The following is a 20,914-nucleotide window of genomic DNA, read 5'->3' on the forward strand; positions in this document are numbered from 1 at the left end:
GTATTCACCCCACTTTCAGAGTAAATCATTTTCTCACATTGCAAGTTGCAGCATAAATATATATAGATCATATCTATTTATAATATTTACAATGTTTTGGTTATGTTAGCTGATATACAAATACAGTTTTCAGAATTGTGGCTCTTTCAGAAACATAAACGTGAACTTTTGTCCACTGTAAACTAGGTAGTAGGGCATTTACAGGATTATCTTTACACACTTACACACACACAAAAACCCAGTATGTACTTGTGTGTAATCAATGTAGTGTCTTTGACAGCTTCCGACAGAAATATCCCTCGATAGTCATTTCTATAGTAAACCTGCTTCTGTCAGAGTCAATCTTAGGTCAATCTTCCCAATACTTTTCCATCAGTACAATAACATGGTGTACCACATAATAATAAATGGTATTAAAAAAATGGCAGGAGACTCAAAGCAGTGACGGGAAGCATGGCAGGTCCGAATGGGAAATCACGAAAGGTTGGGCCGAGTTCGGGATTCCGCTACATAGTAATCGGAAAAGGAAGCCCCATCCCTTGAGAAGCACTTCACACAGCTTTATGTGAGACGAGTAGGACTGCAGCTAAAGAAAACAAAACGCTGAAATATTTTAAAGAACCGCCCTCTTGTTAGAGTTTTGCACTGGTTTATGAGAGAGCATGCTTGTGGTTCGCTAACCACAGGAACATCTGTCAAACTGTGTCCAGTTACTACTTTCTTGCTTCTACGTTCCCCAGAGTACCAGAGATGGAGATGAGGAGAGGAGAAGACATGCTGGAACGTCAGAAATGCTGCTTCGAGATCCTACATTTCAAAATGTTTCTGTGTCGCACATTGCGTAGTGGTTCTTGACCCATTTAATGACCTATACTGTAGTAACATGACGGAAATTTTGTGTTTTGTGAAGCCTACCATAACCTGACAGCTCCACAGGTGAACTTTTGAGCTTTTCTCAGTAGTTAATACATTGAATATGTTTGCCTACTTGGTGAGCATGTTGGTTCAAGCTCCTTTTTCTCAAATTACTTGCTAAAACTGAACATGTTTGTTCATTCCTCTACACTACAGGTCCAAAGTTTGGAATAATTAGATAAAAGTTTTTAAGAAAACCCTATTGTGTTTACCTAGGCTGGATTTGAAAATAAGGTGAAAATAGATGTATCTATCAACATTCAAGCAGCTGTTTCTCCAGTGTTCCATGTCACATGACCCTGTATTGATCAATCTAATATCCTGATTTGGTCAATATTCTAATATTTGGTGAATTTCAGCATATTAGCATTATTTCTGAAGTATCATGTTGACTCTGAAGACTGGAGTGATGTCTTTTGAAATGGCTATAAAACAGTAGTACTGATTTCACTGAATTACTTATTTTAGATAGAGGGACTCTCCTACATACAGTTGAAGTCAGAATTATTAGCCCCCTGAATTATTAGCACCCCTGTTTATTTTTCCCCATTTAACGGAGAGAAGATTTTTAAATTAGTAAATAATATTTGACTAGATATTTTTCAAGATACTTCTATACAGCTTAAAGTGACATTTTAAGGCTTAACAAGGTTAATTAGGTTATCTAGGCAGGTTAGGGTATATTGATGGTTTGTTCTGTAGACTATTGAAAAAAAAAATTTGCTTAAAGGGGCTAATATTTTTGACCTTAAAAATGGCTTTAAGAAAACTGCTTTTATTATAGTCGAAATAAAGCAAATAAGACTTTCTCCAGAAGAAAAAATATTATCAGACATACTGTGAAAAATTCCTTTCTCTTTTAAACATAATATGGATTTTTTTTTTTTTTTGTTTTTTTTTTAAATCAAAGGGGGGCTATTAATTCTGACTTCAACTGTATGCTATGGTCTTGCCCCGACATAATAGTGGAAAGAGGTCTTAGAGATTATTGCCGGAGTTGGAGGTACTCATGTGCCTAGAAAGCCTAGACTTACCTTCTTAGGAGATGATACACTACTTAGATCAACAAAGCATTCATTTGTCAGATTAGCCCTACTAGCAGCCATAAAATGTATAACTTTGAGATTGAAGGATTTTAAACCCCTTTCTACTTCCATGTGGATTAAAGAAGTGTTATCTTATGTCAATCTTATCATTTCTAACTTGGGTATAAAAGGACAGAATGCTTAGAACCTAACTTTTTTTTATGTTTTCTTGTTGAATTTTGTTCATGGTTTATTTGTGGCACTATGGGTTGGAGGTTTGGGCCATGTATATGGTAGTATGTTTGGGGATGAAAGATCTATTTATATTATAACTTTGAACATAACTTTTTTGTACTTTGTGTTTAACTTGGAAAAACCCAATAAACATAATGTTAAAAATATATATATATATTTTAAATATGCATTATTCCAAACTTTGAACCTGTAGTCTATCACTGCAGCTCTCAACAGCACATTTTGTAGCCCTCCCTATTTACCACCCCAGATTCAGAACATTCACACATTAGCTGTTAGCTTCATGAACTGAAGCATGTGTTTCAGATAGGAAAGACATGTAAAACTCCTCCAGGGCAGGAGCTGAGAACCCAGGGTCACCTCAAGGGCCCATTTCTATACCCAATTTGGAAGCCTTCAACTTCAGTTTGTGAGTTGGTTGTGTTTGCTCCTCATAGACACTGATGGACAGTCTGCGTGCTGGTGCAGTTGAGGCAGCTCACATGGCAGCACCAGTGGAAAGTACAGTGGCATCTTTCGGTGACCTGCTCCATTCGAGTCTTGTATCCCCTTCCACAGCACAGCAGCTCACACCCGTCCAGTGCTGGCGATGAACTGTTGCAGGTACGTCCCGATGTGCCGTGTGTTCCAGTTTTGCCATTGTAGGAACAGAAGTTAGGTGATTTTTCAAAGTAGACGAGGTCCCGAGATGAAGGGAGTTTATGCGCTGGGTTTTCTGGTTCCAGGTGTCGGGGATCTGCTCGATGGGATGCGCGGTTGCTGCCTTTGTTGGCGTACACAACTCGGGATGCGCCGTCAAAACGGTCCTTCAGGTAATCTCCCACTACACGGAAGCTGGGAAGTCTCATCCAACATGTTCGCACAGTGCAGGATCCAGACATCCCGTGACACTTGCACTCCTGCTGCATCTCTGATGCGACCGTCTGAAAGGGAGGAGAGAAAATTAATATAATGGATTTAACTGTATGGTCACACTTTATTTTGATGGTCTGTTTGTTGAATTTAAGTTACATTGCATCCACATGGCAACTAAATGTCATTCGATTATAAGTAGACTGTTAGGTTGGGGTTAAGGGTAGGGTTAGTGTAAGTTGACATGTACTTACAAAGTTTCTTATAGTCAGTTAAATGTCTGTTGAAGGAGCAGTACCAGCAGATATTAAGCAGACAGTCTGCTAATACTCAAATGGACCATCAAAATAAAGTGTTACCAAACGTATTTATATTGAAACATATATATATATTGAAACATGCATAAATATTGAAACATTTCTATTGAAAGTCTGTTTTCTAATTTGGATTGATATTTGTATATTTATGAAGAAAACTATTGCATAAACTCACTAACCCTGATCTCTTCTGCTGTTTAAGCGTAAAATAACATTATTAATTATTAATTTTGTTATTTAAATTATTAATAATAATGCCTGTAAATCTGCTAGTTGGTCTGACATTTGGGAAGATATGTGTATATATAGATCTGAGATGTAATCAATAAATTAGATATAAATCAATATAGAGAGCTCCGCATAAATGAGTACACCTCATTTTGAAAATAATTTTTTTTTATCCGTTTCTCAGTTAATATAGGCAATATATTTAGTGCATTTGAACAAAACAGATGTATTACACAGATGTATGAATTAAAATAATATTTTAGTCACTGAACATCTTTAGAAATTGAAAGATAATACATTCAAATTCTAGTGAAATATTGTAAAAGAAAAATTACTAATAACAAAATTTCAACTATATATTTTTGTTTCTCTTGATTTCTTCCTCCTTTTTTCATTTTTTTTTTATTAATATTTTTCCCTAACATATAAACTTTGGGGTACTCATTTTTTGACCCTTTAGTACTAATGCTAATGTTGTGTGTATATATATAAACATAAAACTTAATCAATAAATTACAGTTAATATATAATATAGAGTATATACTGAGAAGTTTCACAATTTGTCATTATTATTTTATAATAATATCATATATTGTCTCTTTGTGTGTGTGTGTGTGTATGTATGTGTGTATGTATGTATTTTATTATATGTATTATTTTATTTATTATAAAATAACCTATTGTTTTAAATTATATATAATTCTCTCTTTTTCTATATTTATTTTAGAGATTCTAGACATTTAATAATTCTGTATATATGCAATGTTACAATATTTACACTGATGCAATTAGATTATTTAAGGAGTGTCTTACCATTCGCCCTGCCTCATTGTTGTGCAGGTTGGTCAGATAGCGTAGATCTCTGCCCCTCTCGCTGGAATCCACAAACTCTCGTCCAAACATCCTGCCAAACTCCACATTGTCGCTGCAGCCTCCCCAGTGCCAGTCTGGCCCTCCAGGACCCCGGCGCCGGTAGTCACAGGTGCAGGACTCAATGGCTCCTTCAGAGCAGGACCGAGCCACGGCGTGAGTAACACCAGCACTCGTGATGGCAAACACAAACGCAGTCTCTCGGCAACCTAATCAAATAATGAAACCGACTTACAATCTATCATATTAGTGGGTAAACAGTGTTTTTTAATACAGCTGACATTTTTTTTACATTCTGGGCTAATGGAAAGAAACACTTCTATCGTTTCTTTTACAAAGCTTTTTTTTTTTGTAGATTTTATGTTTGTAGATTTCAATTTTCCAGGTTTTCTCTGGCACTGAGCCATAAATCTCCATTTCTCCAGACTTAAAAAGTTTTATTAATATCTACAAAAGGAAAGTTAATATGTAATTTGCCTAATTATATTATATATACACATTTTATTCTCTTAAATATATTTTTTCTTGCTATTTGCAGTATTTCCTCAATTATAATTGATACAAAATTTGACTCTAATATGTCAATTTAAAAAACAATTTTCCATCTGATTTTATCATCAGATTTTTGTGCCACAAGTTCATACAAATAAGTTTCTGTTTATTTAAAGAATGTCTCATTTGCATATTTAAACATAACATTTTCAAATAACCTAACTTTTTAGAAAACTCATAATACAATGTTTGCAATTCCTAATATAATCAATCAACTGGGGAACTGCGCTGATAACTATTACTTCATTTTCACTATATCCACTTGCAGTGTCAGATTTTGTAATTCTCTGTGTTCCCATTTCAGTATTTGAGATATGAATAGTATTGAACACATCACTTATAATGCGTCTTTTAGAAGCCATGCTCACCTCGGTTGACAATTTTGCCAAAGACATTGGGGCTGTGGGTAGTAGGACAGTTCCAGCGGCGGTTACGAAACTGCCATTTGCATTCTTTGATTGCTGTATGCAGACCTGCTGCAATTGCGTGAAGGATGCCAGGGTTTTGCCGGATCAGTTTTCTCTGGCGGCGACTTAACAGTGCCAGGCTTGGGTCGAGTACCAGCTGCACATTCTTAGAGTTGGTGAGGAGATTTCCCGAGGATGCCACATTCACTATACCCCTAGTGGAGAGAGAGAGAAGGCATGACTTTCGTAAGTTGGAAAAAGGTAATTTGTCATTTGAAGATGCTAGAATTATGTCAGCCAAGATCAAGGGGCTTTAGAGCTTTTTCTTGTAATGTTTACAGTGATGTTTGTCTTTAATCACTAACAGATATCTAGAAATGTAAAATATCCTGTTTAAAATGTATTGATTTATTAGAAGTTTTGGAATGTGATATCACAGCAAATAAAATATAAAATGTTTACCCCCCCCCCCTCCCCCCAGTTGTAGAATTGTAGTCAGGTTTATAAATGGCTAGCTGTGTAGGATATGAGAAAACATGTCCAAACTATCAGTCATGTCAAGTTGCATATTTGTAAAGCTTTAAAATTAATAATGTTTTAAAAAATTTAAATAAAGCTTTAAAATTTTAAGTTTTAAGTAATTTAATTTTAATTCTGAACAAAACACGTATATATTATATAATATTAGATAAAAAAATATATAAATTGTGATAAATAATAAAGAAATTACTATATATATATATATATATATATATATAGATATATATATATATATATATATATATATATATATATATATATTTATTTATATATATATATATATATATATATATATATATATATATATATATATATATATATATATATATATATATATATATATATATATATATATATATATATATAAAATATTTGTATAAATATATAAAATATTTGTATAAATTATAAATATGAAATTTTCCCAATGATGGGTTACAGCTGGAAGGGCATCTGCTGCGTAAGTCATATGCTGGATAAGTTGGTGGTTCATTCCGCTGTGACAGCCCCTGATTATTAAAGGGACTAAGCCGAAAAGAAAATTAATGAATAAGTAAATATGAAATGTAATTTTTTAATCTTATAGACATCTGTTCTGATCTGTCTGAACAAATTTAACAGAATAGTAAACTGAAATGTGTTATTTTGATGTAATTTAGTATACTGTTTATATCTGTGTACACACAAACACAATTATATAATTAATTAAAATTAAGCAAAAGCTAAATATATATATATATATATATATATATATATATATATATATATATATATATATATATATATATATATATATATATATATATATATATATATATATATATATATATATATATATATATATATGGGATTTGATTATTTATTTTTATTAATTATTTTAATAATATTAATAATTTTTATTTTGTTATTTTATATACAATATATACAGTTCATTATGACTTATTTATAACCTAAAACTAATTACAACGTTTTAAATTGATTAAAGATGATAACTACTGATAATTCTTTTCTACTTTGTGTATCATTGTATTTTTAATTTCCTTTTCATCGTCATTATGAGACGTATACACACACAGCTTTGGCTCATATGTCGTGTCTAGATTTAACCTACTCCGGAATGCTGAGCACAATACACGAATTCGACCCTGAAAGCGACCTGGAAAGGAACTGCTCCCAGCCATAAAATAAATCCGCATTTAATTTATCCCACATTGGATTGAAAAATTTTGTCCCGTGTTCAAGCCACACTGTCAAAATGACAGAGAGAGAGAAACCGAGAGAGGGAGGGAGAGAGAGAGAGAGAGAGAGCGCAAGCAGTAGCTCCGAGTAAACACATTTAGATTCCCATTGATTTATCTAGTGAGTGAGCTTGACTTATCCGTTTTAATCAATTCCTTTTCAAAGTACTAGCCTACTTTATATTATCAATAATAGTCCATAATGTTTTTGTTTTGTTTTTTCAAATGAAAAGGATAATCTGGGCAGCTCCACAGATGCCCGCTGGCATATGTTTGTTTACGCAGTGACAATTTCACTTTAACCACTTAATGACGCAAGCCAATAAATCTTCTCCACGTTCTGAGAGGCTTCACACCATACAGGTTGTGAGCACTGGTTGTTCACACTAAATCATTTATGTCCTATATGAGTAAAGCTTATATTTTAAAGGCATGTTGTCTCTTACCACCACCGGCCGCTGTTGTTGACCGCCCCTGTGCCGGTGAGAGAGGACACCAGGAGGACACATGCCGCTTTAACTGCGAGAAGCAACGCGAGAACCCGCATGATATCTGAAAGGGCAAAGTTAACCAATTAACCTCAAATCAGATTCACGCAATACACACTGTCAGATAAAGCCCATTTAACATCTTAACAGATACCATAATCAAAAGTGCAATGGCATTATACAACATAATAGATTTTTCAGCAAATATGAAAGGAATAAAGATATATAATATATAGTTTCGGTTGCATATGCGTTTAAAGTATTAAATGAATGTCAAAATACTGTTAATGACAACAACCCTTTAATAATCTGACGTGCAATGGAAAGGTTGTAATGATGTTAAAGGTGCATGGGACCATCGATGCCAATAAACAAAGTTTATTCTAAGAGCAAGTTCTGTAATCTTACATATAAATTAGCCTAAAAATAAAAAAAAAACATAAACGTTTATCATTTAGAACAAACTTTACAGATGCCACTAACATTTTTATAATGACCTATAACGCAACAAATGTTTAGTTTATGAAGAATCACGTAGCCTATACAGCTTATGCATCGTCATAAGAAATGTTTTAAGATACTATAAATAACATTTATTTTTGACATTTAAATTGAAAATATAAAACAAATTGTTTCCATTAAGCATCCACTTACCACTCCACATTCCAGTGCGCCCGACAGCGTTGGTCAGCGTTTATTCATAAAATCAGTGTTGAATCACAGAAAGGGTCCTGGATGGGATGCCAGCGCAACTGCTGCTGCTGCTGCTGCTCTTACAGTCTGTGTGTTAGTGATGCTCTGCTCACAGCACTGAGCGCGTGGGACAGTCCCGTAGACCTGATCCCCTCGGTGACTGATAGGCGACACATTGTTCACTTATTGAACGCTACAAGATGAATAAAAAAGGGATTTGCTGCTCTCATCTCCCTCTGTTTTTTTTCCTCCCTCCTTTTGAGTGGAACTGAATGGAGGGATAGCTTAATTCTTCTCATTGGGCACAATGAATACAGGAGGCAAAACCCGAAATAAAGGAGAGGAGATGAAGAAAAGATCCGTTATAGGCGCTTTAAATTACATATCATTTTGTAATCCTGGTCCAGAGATTCCTCAGGTACATTCAAGCGAAATCATCTAAAATGCAGCCCCTTCAGGCGCCTTCCGTCCGTATATGCAGCGCGGATTTATTCCTTCTCATTGTAGCGGGTGTGTGTGTGCGCGCGCGCCGTTTGTTTCTTCAGTTCCCTCTGTGTGGATTGTGTCGCTCCACGGTTACAGTAGGCGAATATAAAACATCTTAAACTGGCCTTTTTACCCGGAGTACATGCATGCATTACTCCGTTAACTGCGTCTCCTCCCTCTTGCGCGTAAAAATGTTTTTATAGGTGTCCATGCATGCGCTCTGAGTCTGCACTCACCCGTTTTTAGTGTTTAGCCTAAATAAAGCACATCAAGTGGAGACGTCATGCTGTAATTATGGTGGAAAAAAATGAGGTTAAATAAAAAGGAAGATATTAAAGACACGAGGACAGTGATTAATGCTGCGCCGGTGTCTCGTTTTACAAGAGAATTGGCCGGATAATGTAACATTTATGTATTTGTTTATGTAATTTTTATTATATATTTATTTTTTGTAGTACCAGTAGCATAAGTCTTTAACCTTTTTAGCCTGTCATGAGCGTGCTTGGTGTACTCCCTTGAAAACAAAGATTAGATGGAGGTTTTCAAAGCAATGCCACAGAAGAACCAGTTTGGATTCCAAAATAAACCTTTTAGTGAACGGTTCTTAAAAGGACAATTATTCTTACTGGAAGTCTAAAGAAACTTTTTTCATTTATATTAAATTACTAAAAAGGGTGCTTTGTGGCAATGTAGAGGAACCATGTGGTTCCACAAAGAACATTTAAGTGCCTGAACTATTTAAAGTTTATTATTATTATTATTATTATTATTATTATTATTATTATTATTATTATTATTATTGGCATTGAATAACCTTCAACATCCACAGAACCTTTTACATTCGACAAAACATTCTTTATAGTGGAAACTTTTCTTTACATTGTTAGAAAACTATTAACGAACTATTTGGTAATAGAATCATAAAAACCTTTTGTTTGGAAAACTTTACATTGTTAAAGAGTACAGTGTGAAAAAGTCTTTCCATGAATCCATGAGGTTCTTAAACCATAAATGCCAGTTCAACATTTACTCTTCAGGAGTTGATGTAACACTTTGTGTGATAGAAAGGTTTCATGAAGAAATCATGGAACCTGATGGCAGTAAAGAACCTTTATTTAACACTGTGTTTTCATATTTACTTGCTTTTAGAAATTAATTAATTTAATTAGAGCTCTTGCCTTGCGTTATAAAGATCACTTGAACATTTCAAGCTATACACAGTCATTTATTGATAATCAAATTCATTTGTTCACTAATGATGGTATTTCATTTTAAACATCTATAATTCTAGTAATAAAAACAAATGATAACCACAACAAACACTGTTACCTGTAACCTCAAAATTAATCTTACGAACCTTTATGTAGGCTATTATATTTGCTATTATTAATGTAACCCCTGCTGCATTCTCCTAATTACATTAATAACTACCTTCGTGTTACAACACTCAAATAACTATTTTCTCAGATTTCAGAGGAGTATAATAATAAATCGTTACCGATAAATAACTCCACGGATTTAATCTTAAAACGTGACACCAGAGTAGAAAAAGTCGAGATAAAACTGTTCACCATCTGGACCGCAGACCTCCCTTGATCGCATATGGTCAGTAAAGCACGAATCAAATATTATCTTGCTGTCAGATTTGACTCCATACATTTATGGTATCGTCTGCACAAAGAATTATGAGCGATTGGCAAATATTAAATCGACGTATTTTAGGCACATATAAGGTGTTTGATGTCGCCTTGAAAGCATCAGAAAGAAAGAGAGCACTTTTTTCCTTCGAGGGATTGAAGTAAATGGCTAACTGAAGGAAGTGCGCTTTTGTTAGTGGTATTTAATGAGGGCTGCTTTTCTAGGCTTAGCCTGCTCTTATACTCTTGAAGGATCTTAAACAGGTTTTCCTGAAACACTCATGCGATGCGCCGCAGATTAGCGCCAATCCGGTTAAAGGGACGCCTTTTATATACAAATCAACTTCAAATCACTTTTTAAGCCACTTAGATATACACGCCATGGCAAAATGCTAATGCACTTTTCGTTGCCAGAGCTTAAGAAGAGGAATAGAGGTGATTAGCTCCAATACAAGAATTGATCTTCGAGAATAGAAGGTGATTAGCCCGAAAACCAAGAACTGTTGTCAGGATTCCGTGTTACGAATGGATTTAACTCAATTTCATGACGTTAATCCTGATTCTACTACTGTTAATGGTAATATTAATAAAGATAAGAAGCAAGATGCGCCTTCTAGGGTCACTTAAAGAGTTTTTACACCTGCTGCGCAAAGTGCATAGCTGACCACCAGCACGATAATCCTTTAATCTTGTAAACTGCTAATGCCCTAAATATTCTGGTTTATTAATACTTCTATGTTCAAGTCTTTTTGAGTCATATCATCACGTCTCAACGTTGCAGCTTGCAAAAAAAAAAAAGAAAAGAAAAAAAGAAATACACTGACAGATTGCTTATTGGACAAAATTATTACGTGCATTATGCATAATTTGTTGGCCCGCTATGTAATTGCGTATCGCTTTCATTGAGCCTTGACAAAAAGCTCTCCATCATGGTCAGTTATGGGACTAATTACACGCACAAACTCAGACGTGTATAGACAAACAAACGAAATAAGTCTATTTTCCAGTAGTGCTCTAGGCTATCTCCAGCAACAGTCAGCAAAGGCTTCTCATTAAGAGTGTCGGGGGAAATGATGAATGTGGGCCTAATTAAAGTGAAACGTCACTGCACGGTGAACTGTTGAACTGATTCGAAGTGGGAGGAAGGGCGAACTCATGAACGCGCACACGCACCTCGCATTGTTCCAGAAGAGCCGCACGCCTGCCTGCTGCTGCTGCCCCGCTTATTGTAGTTTATATGAATGACTTTTATTTTACTTTAGAGTTGGCATACATTTTTGCGAGGGAGCAAAATGCCTTTTCACAAGCAGTGAAGACAGGTCAAATACTGTACTGTAAAAACAATTAAAAAAAAAAATGCAAAGAATGCGCATAGCCTACAGCAAATGTCAAGTATTTCTAAACAAGTGCATGAACGCGTCACTAAGTTGTACACTAGGCTGTATACTCAGGTTTGTATACTGGCCATTGAAATTGTTTGCAATGTTTCTGTCTAATAACATTTAATTATACTAGATTGTTTCGCACTCGTGATCAGAAAGTACATGCATAATAACTGTTTGACTAGGAGGGGAACCTTTACTTATTGTCTTATTTGCTTACCCTACTTTGCTTTCTTTCCTAGAAGAAATTGGATATTATTATTTTTGGCTACTTACTAAATATTTTTATGTGCTTATATACTTGCCAATATGCAAACTTTTACTATTTAACCAATAATCAATTTTTCTAATATTACAATTCTGGCATAATTTTGGGTGTCTTTCAAAAACAGCATCCCAGAATGCAATACATAACTCAAGACGTGTATAGACAAATAAATAGTGCTCTATAGGCTATAGCCTATCTATTAATGTAGCCCAAAAACCAAAAGAAAAAAATATCCTTATTTAAAACTATTTTGCATGTAGTATAATGGAATAGTTAGCCTAATAATTAAAATTGCATGATAATAATTAATAAATAATTATATTGTGATTTAACAATTCTTAATTCTTATTGCACATAAAAATCTGACTTTTGGTCAATGCTATACTTTTGTCATTATTACGGCACGGTGTTTGTTTTCCACTAAAAATAACCTAAAACCGGTTTGTTAATGACATGTTTGTCTTATTAAACATGCACACTCGCCAACTATTAGACAGACGCCACAATAATCACATTCAGTTTTAGCAACACGTAAAGTTTGACAGGCCTACTTTTACACCGTTCGTGTTTAAAAACAAGCGCCCGAGGCGATGTTTGCCCACCCTGACGGCGCCCCCTCCTCCTCCTCCTCAGTGACATACACGCTCCAGTCCCAAGCTTCATCAAATGCTGCTTGCTCAACTCCCCGCTCCTCACACAAACAATTCAAGTCATTTCCAGTTCGTCGTTAAAGCGATCCCACAGGTGTTTTAATGTCCCGTCGAGAAAAGCGTTCGGCGCAATGGAGTTACCCCACAGACAGTGTTTGGGACGAGTCCTGATTGTGACTGCTGCGCTTCTGTCACCTGCGTTCACGTAAGTAGAAAGGTGGAAGCGCGTTCACGAGATCTGCTGAAGTTAATCAGCTGTTTGTTTTGAAAGCCTGGTGACTGATATGAGGTATGATGCCTCAAAATATAATTTGCATGATTTACATCTCGAATTGCCCTAAAGGGGGACATCTAAGGTCTAATGTTTGTAGCTTTGTTGGTTCTAGCAGGACTTGCACATTGGCATTCATGTATATTTTGGGAGATACAATCACTACAGTGTAGTTGTCCCACTTTAGGCAATGTGCCACTTTAGGGCAATTCACAAAACACTTTCAGGTTACCCAGCACAGCTGCTAGTATATTAGACTATCTATTTTAATGTTACTTGTATTTGTATTGTAAAAATTAATACTGTTAAGTATTCCAATATACATTAGTCAACATTATAAGTGGCTCAAAATATTTGACAAAATTCTCCTACAGGAATGGGTGTTGTTCAGTAGATTTAGAACAACTTTGATGAAAGGTTTTAATCCACTTCAAATGTTGACTACTTGTGTCTAGTAACCTACGTATTGGCTATGTGCTACTATAAACTTCAATTGTTTGTCATTGAATAAATGGGAATATATCATTCAAATATTAATTATGTAATCCAATTCTTGCTGGTAGTCTACTTGTTAGTTTCTAGTGATGGTTATTAGTACTTTTCTTAGTGATACTTGATTAAAAACTAGTGTGGCAAGGGAAAAAAAAAGAATAGTCTCACTGTAAAAGTTGTGAAAATGTGTGGTTATGGGTGTTCTACTCTTTTTTTGAACACTTAATGGGCATAATGTATTTATTAACACCAGCGTGTTATGATTTGGATATAATACTTCCCACAAATCTTTTCCATATAGTCATTTTCTCATCAGATTGTCCTCAGGCATGCCAAGACACTGATAGAAACCAGGGCGTCTGAATATTCATAGATGTTTTCTTGCAAGGTCACAGCCTTGTTTGAGTGTCAGGCCACTTAAGCGCACAACTGTTTCCAAGTGCTGATATAAAAAGCACTAGAATTTGTCACTTTTTCTCTGCCATATCTAAAATGTTCCAGTAAGCGTGTATTGATCTTATTATTTAAAATGAATATGGCACCATAAAACCATCCGTGCCTGTTACAATATTTTCCCTGCTTCTCGTTAATGACTGAATTCATTCAATCGTTGTCATAATTTCTTCACATATGCGAGTCATTTCTAAAAAGACCACATGTGATGCTAAGTAACACCAGCCTTCTGCAATATTTACTGCACCGAGTGTTACTTCATAATGATATCACTGCTATAAAATTAATTTTCTCCTTTCTCAGGGTACTGGGCAATGACATCCTCGGCCTGAAGGTGGCAGGAGAGCCAGTGCTTACCCCCAACGCAGTGTGTTTACGACTGGCAGGCCTGACCAAAAAACAGATGCGTTTGTGTGTGCGCAGCCCTGATGTCACAGCCTCTGCTCTGCAGGGCATTCAGGTTGCTATTCACGAATGCCAGCACCAGCTCAGAGACCAGCGCTGGAACTGCTCCTCCCTGGAGAACCATGGCAAGTTGCCCCATCAGAGTGCCATTCTCAACAGGGGTGAGTGGATGGCAAAAGGGGCATGGGAAGTGCTGAAGCTGAACTTGTAGAGAGCCAATACAGTCATAATCCAGGCATTGAAATGCTACATTGGCCAAAGATGGAAAATATCAGCATTGAGTCACTGTGTAACACTGTGCACCATGGAAAACATCTTTTATGAGATTTTAGATAATGATCATTATAGATAATCTCACCAGCTGCTTCAGTTTTTAAAGACTGTGTTTACTCTCTTAGCAGCTTTGTTTGTAGTGGAAAGGCACATTCAGACCAAGGACGATAACTATAATGATAACAGTAAAGTTTTGAAAACTGGTCTTCATTTAAAAGACTATTGGAATCAGTCTAGACCATGACTGTTAGAAATCCAGCACAGAGGAACGGCATTATAATCTCACAATTCTGATTTGTCTTGATTTTCAAGACACATTTCTCCTATGGAAGACTAATCGATTTAACCTTAACATTGGCTGAATAAAACAATTGCAGCTTTTCAATATGCAATACATTTTTTAAAATAAATTTAAGAGTTTTGCATCCATCTGATGAATAAAAAACATTACCAGCCAGTTAGAATCTAACTTTAAAACTATTAAAGGGCACCTATGATGAAAATCATCTTTTGTAAGCTGTTTGGACAGAACTGTGTGTAGGTACAGTGTGTCCACAGTCATATTGGGGTGATAAGACAACAAGTCTCTTTTTGGAAATTTCCTGACGTTAAAATAGGATCCAAATCCCTCCCATTTTGAGGCCCACCGCAACGTGATGTAGGAATGCGGTTTCCCCGACCACCGATTTGACTGACAGCCACGTATTTACATGTCTCTGTAGTAATGTGTATAATCATATCAACAAGACAGGACGTGCACAAAGCAACTGGGATTAAAAGATCTGTTCAGCTCTCTGTGATCATCAGTCATCATCAAATGTGAGCAAAAACAGTGCAAACGTGGGTCTGTGTGTGCGTGAACTTTGTAACGACATTGTGTGTGACTCATCGTTGCAGAAAGGCTTGAATTAACTCCACAACAAATACATCAAATAATCATTGGGAAAGTTCTTACTGTAGTATTTCTCACAAACGTTACGTGAGGTCGGCTTCCTTCATGTCTGTCACTGTGCTGTTTATCTGACGCAGCCAAGGCGGAGACTGAGGCACACTCTGACAGGCACGTGGGAGCAGTGGGTGGGGAGAACTAGCATTAAACTCACAGACAACAAAAACAGCTACATATTGTTTAGAGCAGATTATCCAATATTCTGAAAGGTATAATAAATAATCTGATGGGTGTTTTAAGCTGAAACTTTACAGACACATTCTGGAGACATAACGACTTATCTTAAATCTTTAAAAAGAGGTAAAATAGGTGACCTTTAAGCGATTAAAACAGTGGACTACAATATTGGAACACACTCTTATAATGGTTTTCATACAAATTTGTTTAAACATAAAACGTCATAAATTGCCATAAGACTGTGTTGGAGAGGTTTTTAAAGATTAAGAGGCCACATAAATGATAATAATAATATTAAAATATATGCATAGAATGGCTAAATCATTTAAAATAATAATGACTGCAATATTCCAATTAAAAAAATGTAGTCAAAGTAAATATAAAGCTTTGTTTCATCACAGGTTTTCGAGAGAGTGCCTTCTCGCTGTCGCTGCTGGCTGCAGGAGTCGTGCACTCGGTGGCTTCAGCCTGCAGCCTCGGTAAGTTGCGTGGATGCGGCTGTGAGGCTAAACGACGCCTGGATGACGATAAAATTCGTCTCAAGTTAACCCAGCTCCAGCTTCAAACATTTCAGAGGAGCGGGGTGTCTTTAGCAGGTGCAGGAGAAAACACACCTGAGCTCAGCTCACTCCACGGCAGCCTTCCTGCCAACCTCCGCTCGGCCCACCCCATGAGTCTCCTCAAGCCCTTGCCGGATGAGGTCACGATGATGCAGGACACCTGGGAGTGGGGAGGCTGCAGTCATGATATCCGTTTTGGTGTTCGCTTTTCTAGAGATTGGTTGGATTCCAGAGGATCTCCTCGTGATATACACGCTCGCATGAGGATTCATAATAACAGAGTGGGCAGACAGGTGGGGTTCTAAAAAATAATATCTGATAATTGGTACTGAATAAGACAGTTGTGTGATAAGATGATATGATAAAACCCCTTTTTTTTTTTAAAATGAATTATCCATTAAATGGCAACAGGGTAGCTCAGTGGTTAGGTCGCTGGTTCGAGTCCCAGTTGAGCTAGTTGACATTTGTGGAGTTTGCATGTTCTACCCGTGTTCACGTGGGTTTTCTTTCGGGTGCTCCGGTTTCCCCCACAGTCCAAAGACATGCAGTACAGACAGTGTGCGAATTAAACATTGATGATCAGGGGGGTCACTCGTTTGTCAACTGTTTGTGTTTGTGTAATACATGCTTCAGTCAGTTATGTATTTACTTATAATTACATCTAGTTTATTAATAAGATGTATTTAAGTTTTCAGGGTTTTGAGGGATATTTATTGTATTCTGACTTTTTCTCTAATAAGTAGGCCACACGGAATCTCCACCCTCAGATCCGCAGATTTTTAGCCCATTACTGAGTCTATGTATTTACTTGGGTAAATTTATATTTATTCAGTTTTTAAATTAGTTTAACTAGTATTATTGTGAATAATTATAGTAATAAGAAAATGTTCATAGTATTTATTTACATTACAGTTTGTAAATTCATATTTTCTGTTCTATTATAATTTGTTTTCATATGTTAAGTTTTTAGTTATGATACTCCCAAAATAATTTCGCATAAATCCGCAGATTTTTTACTAAATTCTCAGCAGAAATAGCAAAAAATGTCCGCAGTTTTTGTCTTGCCCCTGCTGATTCAGATGTTACTGTAGGTTAAACTACAAACTATGTGTCTAATTTGATTTTATTTTCAGGCTAACACCTATTTTACGTGAAAACAAAGTCTTGTGAACACAATGTCTATTGGTGCTCTAGATCTGTCTGCGTAATTACACTGATTGGCACAATTATGCATTAACAATGGTTTGAACCATTATAGGGGTGGACAAATGTATATTTATATTATCTATTATTTTCATTATTAACATTGTTATTTAAAATACAGATCAGAGTGAAATATTTCTCAGTATTAAAGAACTGACCCCCCCCCCCCCATACATCTGGTTTTGACCTCCTTCAGGGGGGGGGGGGGGTTGGGGGGGAGCATTAATTATGGGGTTCAACCCCCTACAAACCCCTCTGTAATTCTCACCGAATAAAACTGAATTGGCTGTAGTGTAGTGTATGAGTGTGTCTGAGTGTCTATGGGTGTTTCCCAGTACTGGGTTGCAGCTGGAAGGGCATCCGCTGTGTAAAACATATGCTGGATAAGTTGGTGGTTCATTTCTGATGAATAAAGGGACTAAGCAGAAGGAAACTGAATGAATAAATTCATTAAATGTGAAAAAACATTTATGTTGTAAAAAATGTACACAAATATAAATTCAAGGTGTGAAAAAAATACAATTTTTGCCAATTACAGTTCACTGTATTATATTATTACTTAAAAACTTGTAAATAGGAAACAGATGAAGATGGATGTAATCGTATGTAATTAACTTCACACACTATATTCATGTCATTATGTTTTTAACTTCGACAGGTAGTCACTGACAACATGAGAAGAAAGTGCAAGTGCCATGGCACATCAGGCAGCTGCCAGTTCAAGACCTGCTGGTACGTTTCTCCTGAATTCCGGCTTGTGGGATCCCTGCTGCGGGAGAAATTTCTGACTGCCATCTTCATAAACTCGCAGAACAAAAACAACGGAGTGTTCAACTCTCGAACAGGTGGGAGCACTGGCTCAGATCTGCTCCGAGGCCAGCGGAGGCGCAGTATCTCACGTGAGTTAGTGTACTTCGAGAAATCACCTGACTTCTGCGACCGCGAGCCTGCAGTGGATTCGCTGGGAACGCAGGGGCGGATCTGCAACAAAAGCAGCCCAGGTATGGACGGCTGTGGGTCACTGTGCTGCGGCCGCGGACACAACATCCTGAAACAGGCACGCAGTGAACGCTGCCACTGCCGCTTCCACTGGTGCTGCTACGTGCTCTGCGAGGAGTGCAAGGTCACAGAGTGGGTTAATGTGTGCAAGTGAACAACACACCTTCATCCAAATCCCCATTTGGTTTTTTGGACCGGGAGGCAACAACCTGTACCCTGTCATATCGAATGTGACTGCAAATGCGTTTTGCTCTCCCACAGTGTGTCTGTTTATCCGTTTCTCTTCTACTTTTAACCTCCTTCATCTGGGATCTATTTGCGTCGTGTTGCTGTTGTTATTCTCGAAATGCCAAGTCAGAGATTGAGGAGGAGGTGACTCATGTCATTTGTCTTATTTTTTTCTTCCTTGCTTGGAATCTTCAGCCTCCAGAACCAAGCAAATGGCCCAAACGCTACTGCACTCCTCCAAAGTCACAACAGCAGGAACAAATTATTCCTGTGAAATACAGGCACTGCCTTTTGTTTTTTACATTTTCAAAAGTGCACTTAATGTATATTCCATACTTGGTCAAATCTTCGAGAAGATCATGTGGGATAATGTCGTAATTATTATCGATGTTGAAATGCCATCCTAGTAGGGTTGAGGTTTCCAAAACACTGTATCTTGCAACTTTTGAGATCTTTGCCTGCATTGATCATAAAGAATCAATGGTTGTGATAATTGAAGGGAACTTCTCAGTGCTGTTTCATAAGACGTTATAGAGAAACTCCCCCCAGTCTGGAGCAATTGAAAGAGAATGTGCCTTGCGTCGTGGTCTGAGTTTGCTTGGTTTTTATGAAAACCAGGACAAATGTTCAGTTGATATGCTGTGTAACCCCATCCTAACCTTTAGAGAGACAGACCAATCTGCGAACGGAGATGGATAGAGTGGAGGAATGACTGGAGAACACTTGTGCCTCCCGTGGATTTTTCGCAGCTGATTAAAAACAGTCACATCTCATCTCATACTGCTGAACAATGTTGAATGCCAGATGCCTTTGATGCAAGAATGGAAGACATTCATACTCTCAAGTCCGGAGTTAAACTGTATTTAAACAGTTGCCATTACAATCTTATTACAGTGAAATTGATGTATATGATTTTGAAGGCTTCATTCCGATGCTTAGGGAATGACATTAATTCTGTGGATGAAATAACTTTCATATATTGTCATTTTTTAAGAAGTGTGTAGAGAATTTACCTACAGTATGTTTATGGTTTTTAAGAAACCTTTCGTGGTTTATCATGGTTTTAGAATCAGGAAAGACCAGAGGAGAGGTCATAGATTGGCATATTAGACATAAATATAATTCTTCTCTTTTGGAGATTTTTTTAACTGAATCTGACCTCTCATAATGTGCAACAGGGATAGACTTTCATAAAGGGTTTTATAAGCAGATTGAGGCATAAACCTGTCTTATAGGGATCAACTGTCTAAAGTTGTGCCATGTGCTGCTGAGTACTGTTTGTCCTTGTCTGTGAATCTGCAACTGTCAGAAACTGGACCACTGTGTGTGATTTCCTAACTAAACACAGACAAACGTCTGATGACTACGCTCTGTCTGAATTTTTTCGAATGCACAAACATCTTAGGAATAGATGAGTTTTTCTGTATGATTCCTCACGAGGAAGCGCTGTGAAATGACCACCCACGGTCTGCTGGCTTTATCAAACTCTCTTCTCGTGGTATTTCCTCTGGCAGTAAAGATGGGAGAACTTGAGAAAGAGTGGCGTGGAATGATAAAGCGCTGGATATCTGGTTTGCATTTCTTTATTCCTTTATCATTTCACCCTGGAGAATTTCCTGTCGCTGTTTCCCCCATGTGTGAGACAGAGAAATTGGACGGTCGTAGACCCCCCCCCCCCCCCCCCCCCCCAACCCCTCCGACAAAATGCAGGGTAGCCAATCACACATACAAAGCAACATACTGACAGCATCAAGAGTAATGACAACCAGACACTGCCACAGTTAAACAGAAGGGCATGGAACCAATACTGGGTCAAATGAAAATATTTCAGTAAGCTGCCATATGGAAAGACAGACAGATAGATAGACAGACAGATAGATGGATGGGTGGGTGGATGAGCGGATGGACGGATAGATGGACAACTTTGTATGTATGAATGGGTAGACAGTACAAACAAATGAAGGCATAATTGGATGGAAGGATGGATAGTACAAAATGATAAATACATGAGGTGTTTGTATGGATGGATGGATGGATGGATGGATGGATAAGACAAATACATATATAGGTTTATGGATTGATGGATGAATAGACAAGGTGTTTG

General features: G+C 36.8%; 2 protein-coding genes across 2 annotated transcripts; one reads left to right on the forward strand and one right to left on the reverse strand.

Annotated features, from left to right (window-relative positions):
- Positions 1 to 2,611: 2,611 nt before the first annotated feature.
- wnt1 (wingless-type MMTV integration site family, member 1) lies at positions 2,612 to 8,941 on the reverse strand. The gene is made up of 5 exons (XM_056448944.1): positions 8,339 to 8,941; positions 7,643 to 7,748; positions 5,383 to 5,636; positions 4,406 to 4,671; positions 2,612 to 3,118 (listed from the first exon to the last, which is right to left on the reverse strand). The coding sequence occupies exons 1-5, from the start codon at positions 8,346 to 8,348 to the stop codon at positions 2,627 to 2,629; spliced, it is 1,128 nt and encodes a 375-aa protein (XP_056304919.1). The 5' UTR covers positions 8,349 to 8,941; the 3' UTR covers positions 2,612 to 2,626.
- Positions 8,942 to 12,807: 3,866 nt separating this feature from the next.
- wnt10b (wingless-type MMTV integration site family, member 10b) lies at positions 12,808 to 19,167 on the forward strand. Its single transcript, XM_056448943.1, has 4 exons — positions 12,808 to 13,005; positions 14,320 to 14,582; positions 16,222 to 16,673; positions 18,242 to 19,167. Exons 1-4 carry the CDS (start codon positions 12,932 to 12,934, stop codon positions 18,734 to 18,736), a joined length of 1,284 nt encoding a protein of 427 aa, XP_056304918.1. The 5' UTR covers positions 12,808 to 12,931; the 3' UTR covers positions 18,737 to 19,167.
- Positions 19,168 to 20,914: the final 1,747 nt, after the last annotated feature.

The sequence above is a fragment of the Danio aesculapii genome, chromosome 23 (genome assembly GCF_903798145.1).
Source record: "Danio aesculapii chromosome 23, fDanAes4.1, whole genome shotgun sequence".
NCBI classification, from domain to species: domain Eukaryota; kingdom Metazoa; phylum Chordata; class Actinopteri; order Cypriniformes; family Danionidae; genus Danio; species Danio aesculapii.

Bases quoted from the DNA above. Each gene is read 5' to 3' on its own strand.
- wnt1 (XM_056448944.1), bottom strand. The intron at 5,637-7,642 runs GTAAGAGACAAC...TCTCTCCACTAG, and splicing joins AACAACAGCGGCCGGTGGTG to GGGTATAGTGAATGTGGCAT. The intron at 4,672-5,382 runs GTGAGCATGGCT...TTATTTGATTAG, and splicing joins TGGCAAAATTGTCAACCGAG to GTTGCCGAGAGACTGCGTTT.
- wnt10b (XM_056448943.1), top strand. From the start codon at position 12,932: ATGGAGTTACCCCACAGACAGTGTTTGGGACGAGTCCTGATTGTGACT. The intron at 13,006-14,319 runs GTAAGTAGAAAG...CTCCTTTCTCAG, and splicing joins CTTCTGTCACCTGCGTTCAC to GGTACTGGGCAATGACATCC. The intron at 16,674-18,241 runs GTGGGGTTCTAA...TAACTTCGACAG, and splicing joins ATAACAGAGTGGGCAGACAG to GTAGTCACTGACAACATGAG.